We start from the raw sequence: 10,704 nt of genomic DNA on the forward strand, positions 1-10,704 counted from the left end.
CCTCGCATCACCTTTCAACATCTCGTGGAGTCAATGCCAAGAAGAATCGCCACAGTACTGAAGGCAAAAGGTGGCCCAACAAAGTACTGATGGGTGGTCGTAGTAATCTGGCCACTCAGTGTATATCTTTCTGTTCTCTGACCCTCTTTTTTCCCTGGGACTCCAATGACACACTTTTTTTGCTGTTGTTAATCCTCACCTGAGGATATTTTTTCCATTGCTTTTCAGAGAGGTAGGAAGGGAGGAAGGAGGGGGAAGAGAGAGAGAAACATCGATGTGAGAGAGACACGTCAACTGGTTGCCTCCTACACGCACCCCAACTAGGGGACGGGGAACGAACTGCAACCCAGATACATACTCTTTTTTTTAATTTAAATATATTTTTATTGATTTCAGAGAGGAAGGGAGAGGGAGAGAGAGATAGAAGCATCAATGATGAGAGAGAATCATTGATCAGCTGCCTCCTGCATGCCCCACACTGGGGACCAAGCCCAAACCCAGGCATGTGCCTTTGACCAGAATCGAACCCAGAACCCTTCAGTCCGCAAGCCAAGGGTCTTTTCACTGAGTCAAACCAGTGAGGCCAGGTACGTACTCTTGACTGGGCATTGAACCCGCCACCCTTTGGTGCATGGGCTGATGCTCTGACCACTGAATCACACCAGCCAGGGCCAATTACAAACTTTTAGGCTGGTTGTTATTCCAAAGCTCACTGAATCCCTGTTCTTTCTCTTGTTAATTCTTTTTTTAAAAAAAAAATGTTTTTATTGATTTCAGAGAGGAAGGGAGAGGGGAGAGAGATGGAAACATCAATGATGAGAGAGAATGCCTCCTTCACGCCCCCTACTGGGGATCGAGCCCACAACCTGGGTATGTGCCCTTGACTGGAATCAAACGCAGGACCCTTCAGTCTGCAGGCCAATGCTCTGTGCACTGAGCCAGACCAGCTAGGGCTTGTTAATTCTTTTTCCTCTGTGGGTAATTATTTTTCACTGTAGGTAGTTTTTATCACCATATCCTCAAGTTCTCTACTCCTTTCCCCTGCAATGTCTAATTTACCTTTAATCCCATCCAGTATATTTCTGATTTCAGACATTGATTTTACCCCTGCACGTTAGCTCTGCGTCTTTTTGTTTACCTCCCGTTCAGCCTCTCGCCGTGCTTAAGCTGACCTCTGCTTTTTGAACATTGGAGTGTATTTATAGTGGCTGTTTTATGGCCTTGCCTATTGGTATTTATCTGTGTTATTTCTGGTTCTGTTTCTATTGATCGGTGTTTCTTCTGTGAGGAAAACCGATCTCTGCATCTTTGCTCCTCTCCCTGCTTCTATTCTGAGAAGTGTTGCTAATGGCACCAAGACAAGGACATTTAAGTGACTTTCAATTAGAAATGGAAAATCGATTGCACTTTCAGTATTAAGGAGGTTGAGTTTATTTGTTTTTCACTTATTGTAAATACTTGGAAGACTCATTTTAATTTGAAGGCAAAACGGCAAGGAAATTATGTAAAAAGAAAGGTTTAAAATTTACTTTCTTAACCCATCCAGTGTGACATGTACACGGCAAAAGCCCTGGAAGTCGAGGGTGTGACCCTCCCTGCCCTGCCAGGTCCTGTGAGGATGCTGCTCAGACGCACACGTTTCCTTTAGGCAAGTGGGGCCCTGGTCCCACCCTCTCCCTGTTGTAACTGCCTCTGGTAACTGTGTGAGGGGTGAGTGGCATTTAGGAATGACAGTGCCTTGACAGTTACTTACACTTTAATTTTTGTTTTTTTTTAGAAAGCATGGTATATTTTATAATTAATTAGTTAATTTTGTTAATCCTCACCCGAAGATATTTTCCAATTGATTTTTTTTTTTTAGAGAGAGAGAGTGGAAGGGAGGGGGAAAGGCAGAGAGAGAGAAACATTGATGTGAGAGAGACACATTGATTGGTTGCCTCCCACACAAGCCCCGACCAGGGCTGGGGATCAAGCCTGCAACCGAGGTCCATGCCCTTGACTGGAATCGAACCTGGATCCTTCAGCCCACAGGCTGGCGCTCTACCCACTGAGCCACACCAGCAGGGCTAGTACATCTTTAATTCACCGCTTTGTGTGTGTAGCTTCTAGTCCAGGCATTAGACAGTGGGCTGTTGGTGTGTGGAGCAGACCTGAGCGAGGTGCACGCGATGCCCATTTGATTGTGAACCAGGGTCTCAGTGGCCGGAGAAGGTGTTCCATTCAATTGGACATTTATTATGCAGAGACTTGCTTTTTGAAAGTGAAGCTTGGATCAAGTTATTTATGGCTATGTTTGTGCAGAAGCTGTTGGTGTAGTCAATACGACGCTTGTTTTATTTCCTGAAAGTACCTCTGGGAAAAGCAAAGAAAATAAATATTGTGTGTGAGTTTCTAAGCAACTCAGATGTTGTCTCCCCTCGCGCTCCCCCTCGCCCCGCCCCCAGTCTCCATAGTGTATTACAGACGGAACCAGAAAAACCAGGCCTTCAGGGCTCGTCTGCCTTGGTGTTCTCCAGGCTGAGTGGGAATGCTCGAGAACTTGGAGATGCTCTTGCTAAAGAGCAGGTGGGCACCTCACCGGCGGCGCGTGCTGCACAGGCCCAGGAGGCCTTGTCTGCACCTCTGGCTGCTCTTCCTGTGAGCATGGTTTTGTGAGTCATTTATTTAGAAATTACCAGTGTTGTTTGTTCTGTGGTCTTAGTTGAGGTTTCTCATACTGTATTTTAGTTTTGCCTAGGGATTTATAAATCTGATTTTTTACTTCCCGCATGGGTAATGTTTAAGATCCACTGAACTTTCTTTTTCTGCAAAATTAGGGGTCTTAATAAAACAAAGTGTAATTCAATATTTGGACTTGTGTTCTCAGCCAGGCGCTCCTGTGAGTGCTGGTTTTAGAGAGCTGTAGCCTCTAAACGAAACACCACAGACCTGGCGGCAGCAGCAACCGCTTCCTCACAGCCCAGGGGCTGGACGCGACCCAGGTGCGGGCGGGCGGGTGTCTGTGGAGGCCTCGCCCGGCCGGGCAGCCAGCTCTGGCTGTGCCCTCCGCACTCCTGGTGTGTGCGCCACTCCTTATGAGGACACCAGTCCTCCTGGGCCAGGGCTCCGCCCTGTGACCCAGAGAACCTGCTCACCACCCACAGGCCTGCTGCAGCGTGACAGGCGGGCCTAGGCCTCCCGGGGAGGTGGGGCGGGGGCAGGCCCGCAGCAGCATCCTGGTCTTGGAAGTCGAGCTTGGGGAGAGCTGCCGTTGTGTTGAGTTCATTTGTAGCCTTTTTCTCATTCTGCCTCTTCAGTGCATGACAAATTCTCACTTTCTTCTCTTCTCTCTCCCATTTCCCACCACGTTGCCCATGACTTGGCTTTGACCACGACCCACAAACAGGTGCATCATGTGCGCAGAACTCCAAGGTGTAGTTCACAGGGCAGGGTCACCCTCGTGAGTGTGTGCACCTGCTTTCTCCTCTGTGTCATGTTCTAAAAGCTGGTTTCTGAGGGGCCACTTTGCGTAGTTGGAGAACAGCTCCCAGCGTCACACACGCGGAAAGGCTCCGTCCCTGATTTATGGCATTTTTGAAGCCAATCATGAGACTTCCCTGCAGAGGAAATGATAGTTTGGAACATTTCCCTGCCCTTTGGCAGCTTTGGTAGGAAATGGAAGACAGCGCAGTGGAAAAGTTTCCTCACACGCCGTCCTTGCTGGGGAGGCGTCCGGTGCGTCACCTCAGGCCCAGGTGGCGGGGGATCGTCACGCTGTGCTCAGTGGTGGCCTCTGGGTGCAGTTATTCTCTTTCTCAAGGTGTCGTTTAGAATTCTCTTTTCCTGTCATAAGCTCTTCCCCAGCAGGTAGAAGAAGTTGTTCTTTTAGTCCTCACCCGAAGATGTGTTTTTATTGACTTTAGAGGGAGGAGGGAGAGATAGAGAGAGAGAAAAACACATGGATGTGAGTGAGAAACATCCATCGGCTGCCTCCCATACGCTCCTGACCGGGGATTGAACTGGTCACCTAGGTATGTGCTCTGACTGGGAATTGAACCCACAACCTTTCTGGGGTACGGGATGATGCTCCAAACAACTTGTGATCCGAGAAATGCGTGGGTGGTCTCCTCTGCTGCTGGTGGGAGGCTCCTGGGGAGCTGCTGGAATAAGCATTCCCAGAGGCCCCCTGGGAAGGCGAGTGAATGTTATTTGTGTGGGATTATATCCGGGTTCCCTCAGCCCCACCTCCCTTCATCCCAGTCCTGCAAGCGGTGCAGCTGGGAGTCGGCAGAGCTGGGAGCAAAGCCAGAGTCCAGTTTCTGCTCCATGTGCAGCGGGGCCAGTCGGCATCAGGCGAGCTGCAGTCCATCGGCCCGGCGTAGGTCCACACGGCCGTGGGCACGTGGCAGGTGAGGGAGTCCAGGGCGTGCACCCCCTGCTACCAGAGTCCCGGGAGCACAGCGAGGGAGCTCCTTCGTTTAGGAGGTGGCGTATCGCAGTCCTCCCGCCCTTGCAGTGGCCACCCCTGCTCTGGCCAGTGACCTGTTCCCAGGTGTGACTGACCGACAGGTGCCTTCCCTGTGTCTCCCAGCCTTGCCTGGGCAGGCCTGCAATTGGCCTTCCCTTTGCTCCTTTACAGTTATTAATAACTGGGTACATTCCCATGGCATTGAATGAGCCACCGGCCAGGGCCGTAGAAGAATTTTTTAAAGAATAATGGTTTAATTTTTTGATGGCTGTCTTCATTCGTATGACGTACTGTGATGTGGTCATGGTGTCTGGTTATCAGCTGAGATGAAGGAACCTGCTTCCTGTCCAGGAACGTGGCTGAGGGGCTCGGCCGGCAAGCACAAGGCCGCGTGCGCTCGAGTCAGGCCGTCGGCAGTGCTGGCCCCGTGGCCTCTGCAGATGCTCCCTAGCGATGAGACCCAGCTTATCGGGGGCTGCAGGACCCTTCAAGGTTGAGCGGGTGACCTTTCATTCATACGTGACCGTGGAGACGTATCGGCCTCCGTCTCCTCTCTCAGGCGCATCGCGCATCGATGGGACAGCTGGAATAGAAGGGCCACCGGGGAGTCCTCGCCCTCTCCTTCCTTCCTGACCCTTCGGCTCTTCGTTGTGGAACAGGAAGTGCGTGAAGCATGGAGCAGATCACTGTGGGCCAGTGCGCTCTCCTCTTCCCACTGACTGCTCGCTTTACAAGGCTCCTGAGCCGAGGGCTGTGTTATCACAGATGATGAAGGATGCAGATCCAGAAAGAGGCCCTGGAAGCGAGGAGAGAGCGAGGCCCGGGCAGGTCTGTCGGCCCAGCCCAGCCCAGAGGCTCTGGACCAGGTCATGGCGTGCTTTGCCTGCTGCAGACGCCGTGGCCGACCTGCCAGGCGTCGGGTGTCTGTTGTGTCTGTGACTGGCGCTGCGGTTGCTGTGTGAGGACACTGACCCAGCAAGGAGGTGCAGGCGGGCGGCGGGCAGCAGGCCCTGCGCGCCCCATCCGTCCTGAGCCTGGGAGCCTGGGAGCCTGGGAGCCTGGGGCCGGGGCCAGACAGGCAGCATTTGGAAGCTTCATGGGTTCATGCAGTGGAGGCCAGAATGGTTTGGTTTGATTTTGTGTCAAAATGTTCTTTCCCTTTAGGAGAGGAATGGGGGGTCTGGAGAGCCCCGGTTTCCGGACACCACAGGGCCTCCTCGATGGGAGGGACGAGGAGCCAGAGGGTTACAGCCATGGTCTCCTCAATGGTCAGCGCCAGGGCAGGGGGGTCATTACCCAGCGCAGCTGGGCCCAGATAGCTGTGGGGACACTTGTCTGGTTTTGCTGCTCTTCTGGGCCTGGAGCTGAACTACAACTGAGGCCTAGATGTTACCTCTGGGGAGGAAAGGTCAGGGGTCCAAACCTCAGGACTAGCGACCTGCTGGGGAGGGAGGTCACGGAGGGAGGAGGGAGGAGGGAGGTCCCTACAATTGATTGCCTGTCGCCAGGCACCTTGACCTGCCCATTGTCCTGGCTCTGCTCACGCCCATCCACTGCGACCACAACCCCAATGGCTGCTTCCTGAGTTTCTTGTCCTTTCAGAGCCAGACAGGGTGGTGGGTGCTGGGTAGCTGAGTAGGGTCACCGGTCGTTAGGGACTGAATTGTGACCCTCAAAGAATTCACACGTTGAAGCCCTGTCCCCTGTGGTGGTCCTGGGAGCTGGGAACTGTGGGAGGCATTAGGGTGAGAGGAGGTCATAGGCAGGGTGACTCCAGGCCCCTCTGCCCCGGCCAGGTGTGGGCAGTGAGGCAGCAGCCGTCTGCGAGCCGGGAAGGTCCTCCCCGGAACCAACCTGCCACCACGTCTGAGGCTCCAGGACTCAGCTGTGAGCAGCAGCTGCTGTCAGACCTCTGCCTGGTGTGCCCTCAAGCAGCCCACGCAGCTGAGAGTGGACCAGGTGCCCGCTGTCCAGCACCAGCTTCTTCACACCCAGGACTTCACTGAGCCTCTGCTCCGTGCCAGCCTTCACTGGCTGCGGGCACAGCCCAGGTGCCCACTGCCCAGTGGCGAGGACGAGGATGCTCCCTGAGAGGGAATACAGACAACTAACACAGCTAGCACGGCTGACACAGCTAACACAGCTGACACGCTCACACAGTCAGCAGCTTTCCAGGTGTGTCCTTTCAGGGTCATGGTCTCCTCAATGGTCAGCGCCAGGGCAGGGTGGTCATTACCCTGTGTAGCTGGGCCTGATGTCAGCCATGGGGACACTTTGTTGGTTCATTTCTAACATTGAACCAATACAGCCAACATGGCTGACACGCTCACACAGCCAACACAGCTAACACGGCTGACACGTTCACACAGCCAACACAGCCAATACAGCTGACACAACTAACACGGCTGACACGCCAACACAGCTGACACAGCCAACACAACTAACACAGCCAACACACATAGCCAACACAGCTAACACGGCTGACACGCTCACACAGCCGACACAGCTGACACAGCCAACACTACTAACACAGCCAACACACACAGCCAACACTAACACAGCCAACACAGCTAACACAGCTGACAAGCTCACACAGCTGACACAACTGACACAGCTAATACAGCTGACACACTCTCACAGCCAACACAGGTAACACAGCCGACACAGCTAACACAGCTGACACGCTCACACAGCTGACACAACTGACACAGCCGACACAGCTAACACAGCTGACACAACTAACACAGCCGACACAGCTAATATAGCTGACACACTCACACAGCCAACACAGCCAACACAGCTAACACAGCCAACACAACTAACACAGCCGACACAGCTAACACAGCTAAGATTTTTGGTAACAGCCTTGCTTAATGCCTCAAAAATAGCATGGTTTTGTTGTTGTTGCTGCCTTTGAAAGAAATTAACTTACTAACACACTTCAATGTTTTTCTTTTAACATGTATTATGAAGCCTCTTTGTTGTTAATCCTCACCTGAGGATATTTTTTTCCATTGCTTTTTAGAAAGAAAATAGAAGGGGTGAGGGGGAAACATTGACTGGTTGCCTCCCACATGTGCCCCCACTCAGAGCAGGGAGTGAACCAGCACCCAGGTATGTGCCCTTGACTGGGAATGCTCTAACTCAGTGGTTCTCAACCTTCTGGCCCTTTAAATACAGTTCCTCATGTTGTGACCCAACCATAAAATTATTTTCGTTGCTACTTCATAACTGTAATGTTGCTACTGTTATGAATCGTCATGTAAATATCTGATATGCAGGATGGTCTTAGGCGACCCCTGTGAAAGGGTCGTTCGACCGCCAAAGGGGTCGCGACCCACAGGTTGAGAACCGCTGCTCTAACTCCTGAGCCGCCGGCCAGGGCTGAAGCCTCTTCTTTATATATTTTGAGGGATATGCTGTAAGCCTGGAAGTCATGTGCAGCCAGGCCTGCTGCAAGTGGCAATGCCTCTCGGAGGCGCTCCCCTCGGCCGGGCCGAGGCCGCTCTTGAGGCCTCATTCTTACAGGGAAACTGTGAGCGTGAGATTCGCGCTGCTGCGTGGGCTATAACCCTGGAATAGCGCCATAATCTCGGATATTTTTGTCATTTGTGTGGAGGCCGTAGGAATGCCACATATGAGGGAGGCAGGACGTCCAGAGAGCATGCCCCAGGGTCACCCGGCTGGTGTGGCCGGGACAGGTGTCGAAGTCCCCGTGCGGGGAGACCGGCTCCGGTGGGGGCGCGTCCTGGGCAGCTGGCAGCTGGTCCGGGATGTGAGAGCCCCGGATGGAAAATTCCATAAACAGATTCGTGTCATTTGGGAAACGAATCCTCGTTCTGGGACTTGCTCTTGTCTCTCAATCCCGTGTCTTTCCTGCTGCACTAGGGGCGACGCTGGAGGAGGTGGAGCAGCACTGGGACTGGCTGGAGCAGAACCTGCTGCACACCCTGTCCGTCTTCGACAGCAAGGAGGACATCGCCAGCTTCGTCAAAGGGAAGGTGAAGGTGGGTGCCCCGTGCTGACACCCCCCTCCCAGCTTCCTCGTTGCTTCCTTGTGACAGTTTGAACACAAGCATTTTTAACTTATTCTGCGTTTTCTCCGCTGTGACTGAACTCCTGGCCTAACACATAAAGGCAATGAGTTCCTCTTGTCACCTGTTCAGTTTGGCAAAATACACCTAAAAATGTGAAAAAGGCCTCATCCTCAGGCCCAAGTTTTTGTTGTCCTGTACAGAAGTGCAGGCCATTTTTTTTGTCTTAGGGAAAAAAAAGTAATATTTGTTTTTGCAGAACAACAATGTTATTTGACTTTTAAAATTAATTATTCTCAACTTTTTTGCAGTTGCAACATCTTGTGACTATTTTGTTGGGCGTCACACTTTCCTCCTTCTAAAAGTGGATCTTATTCTGAAAATACACGCATTGAATGGATGCAAAGCCAATTAAGTTTTGAGATGGCAAGAGAGCCGGATGGGGCAGTACCTGGCTTTCGGAGAGTTTCTGTCGCTGTGGCCTGTGAATCACCCCTCACATCACTGCTCTCACAGTAACATGGCCGGTAGCCATTGTTTTAATAACCTGACCAGGCAGAGAAATGGTTTCTTATTCAAAATTTTACTCTTTTTAAAAAATATATATTTTTATTGATTTCATAGAGGAAGGGAGAGGGAGATAGAAACATCAGTGATGAGAAAGAACCATTGATCGGCTGCCTCCTGCACGCTCCCTACTGGGGATCGAGCCCACAAACCGGGCATGGGCCCTTGACCAGAATCAAACCCAGGACCCTTCAGTCCGCAGGTCGGCGCTCTATCCACTGAGCAAAACCAGCTAGGGCCAAAATGCCACTCTTATGAAACAGCTACACAGTAGCAGTAGTAAGTTTTCCTCCTTTAGGGTAAAACATTCCAGACCATTGATTTTGCTGGGTTGTTTTTCTCTTCAAAAGTCTCCCTTTCCTATACACTAAGCGCTCAGCGTTAGTGAAGGGTGTCAAGTGAAATTGTGATTTTAAAGGGGCAGTAGAGAAGCGTTCTTTTCCTTTGGGGGCTGGGGGTACTTGTGGGGTCAGTTAGGAAACATAGGTCTCTTGAATCCGGCCAGGAGGTGGCTGTGTTGGCTGGTGGCCTCTTGGCTTTGCCTCCGGCCTTCGGGTGAGCAGGTGAGGGGCTGTGGTGGGCGTGCCTGGCTGTGGCTGCACCTCAGCTTGGCCTGGTGGCCTGTACTTGGGTCCCTGGGCCAGGGTGCAATGAGGCTTAGCTACAGAAATGCCCGTTTCCCGGTTATTTTTCACGCTTTCCCCTTTTCTTGGTCTGACGTGGGTTGCGGTGGTTTTTTGCTTGAGTGCTGGAGGGGGGTTTGCTTTGGACCTGTGGCTTTAGGAGAGTTTCTGAGGGAGGAGAAATGTCCTCTGCCCATCTAGGTTCTGAGGCTGTGGCCCCAGAAATTCAACTGACAAAAGTCAGAGTAACAAGAGAAAAGCAAATTTTATTAACGTGCGTCACGCCAGCACATGGGAGAAACTCGGGGATGGCTAGAGCTTGGGGCTTGTTAGCATCTTAACAGAGGGCAGCATGTTTGTAGAGAGGGGATGGGCAGAGGAGAAGGAGCCGGCGCTGAGGGCGGCAGGCTGTCGGCAGGAAATCCCGGTGGGAACCCGTGGGAGGTGAGGGCGTCTCAGTGTGCACGCCTCCGCTCTGTCTCGCTGGGCAGTCTGAGTGTTTCCGACTGCTCTGGCGGTATTTGGAGCCACAGAAACCCCAACCATTACGCTCCTTTTCTACTTTGGAGGACTATAGAATACCTATGAAACGTGCCAGGTATCACAGATAGGCAGTCATTAGCTTTATTTTTCCATTGATTATTTTTCTTAGAGAGAGAGGGAGAGAGAGAGAGAAACATCAATGAGAGAGAGACACATCGATGGGCTGCCTCCTGCCGCGGCCGGGGATCGAGCCATCAATGAAGTTTGTGCTCTTGACCAGGATTAAACTCAGGACCCGTAGTCCATGGGCTGACGCTCTATCCAAGGAGCCAGACCAGCCAGGCAGGCCATTGTTGGCTGTACAGCAACATTGTGGAGCGTAATGAGGAAGACGATTTGTTCATTTTTTGTTTTTTTTAAAGGTAACTCCAGCTTGGGTGGTTCTTTGGTGTTGCTGCACGGAACTCACATGCCAACCACTGAGTCCTCACAGCCTGTCTGTGGGAGGGGCGGGTGTCTGGGGAGGGGCGGGTGTCTGGGAGGGGCAGGT

The 10,704-nt window shown here is 52.2% G+C and overlaps 1 protein-coding gene across 1 annotated transcript in view; it reads left to right on the forward strand.

Moving 5' to 3' along the window:
• Positions 1 to 10,704, forward strand: part of TBC1D8 (TBC1 domain family, member 8 (with GRAM domain)) — a 101,942-nt gene that overhangs the window by 41,873 nt on the left and 49,365 nt on the right. The window contains exon 3 of the mRNA XM_014533133.1: positions 8,336 to 8,454. Coding sequence (XP_014388619.1) covers positions 8,336 to 8,454 — 119 coding nt within the window. The remainder of the gene's footprint in view (positions 1 to 8,335; positions 8,455 to 10,704) is intronic.

Source organism: Myotis brandtii, unplaced genomic scaffold (genome assembly GCF_000412655.1).
Source record: "Myotis brandtii unplaced genomic scaffold, ASM41265v1 scaffold1213, whole genome shotgun sequence".
In the NCBI taxonomy this organism is placed as follows: Eukaryota; Metazoa; Chordata; class Mammalia; order Chiroptera; family Vespertilionidae; genus Myotis; species Myotis brandtii.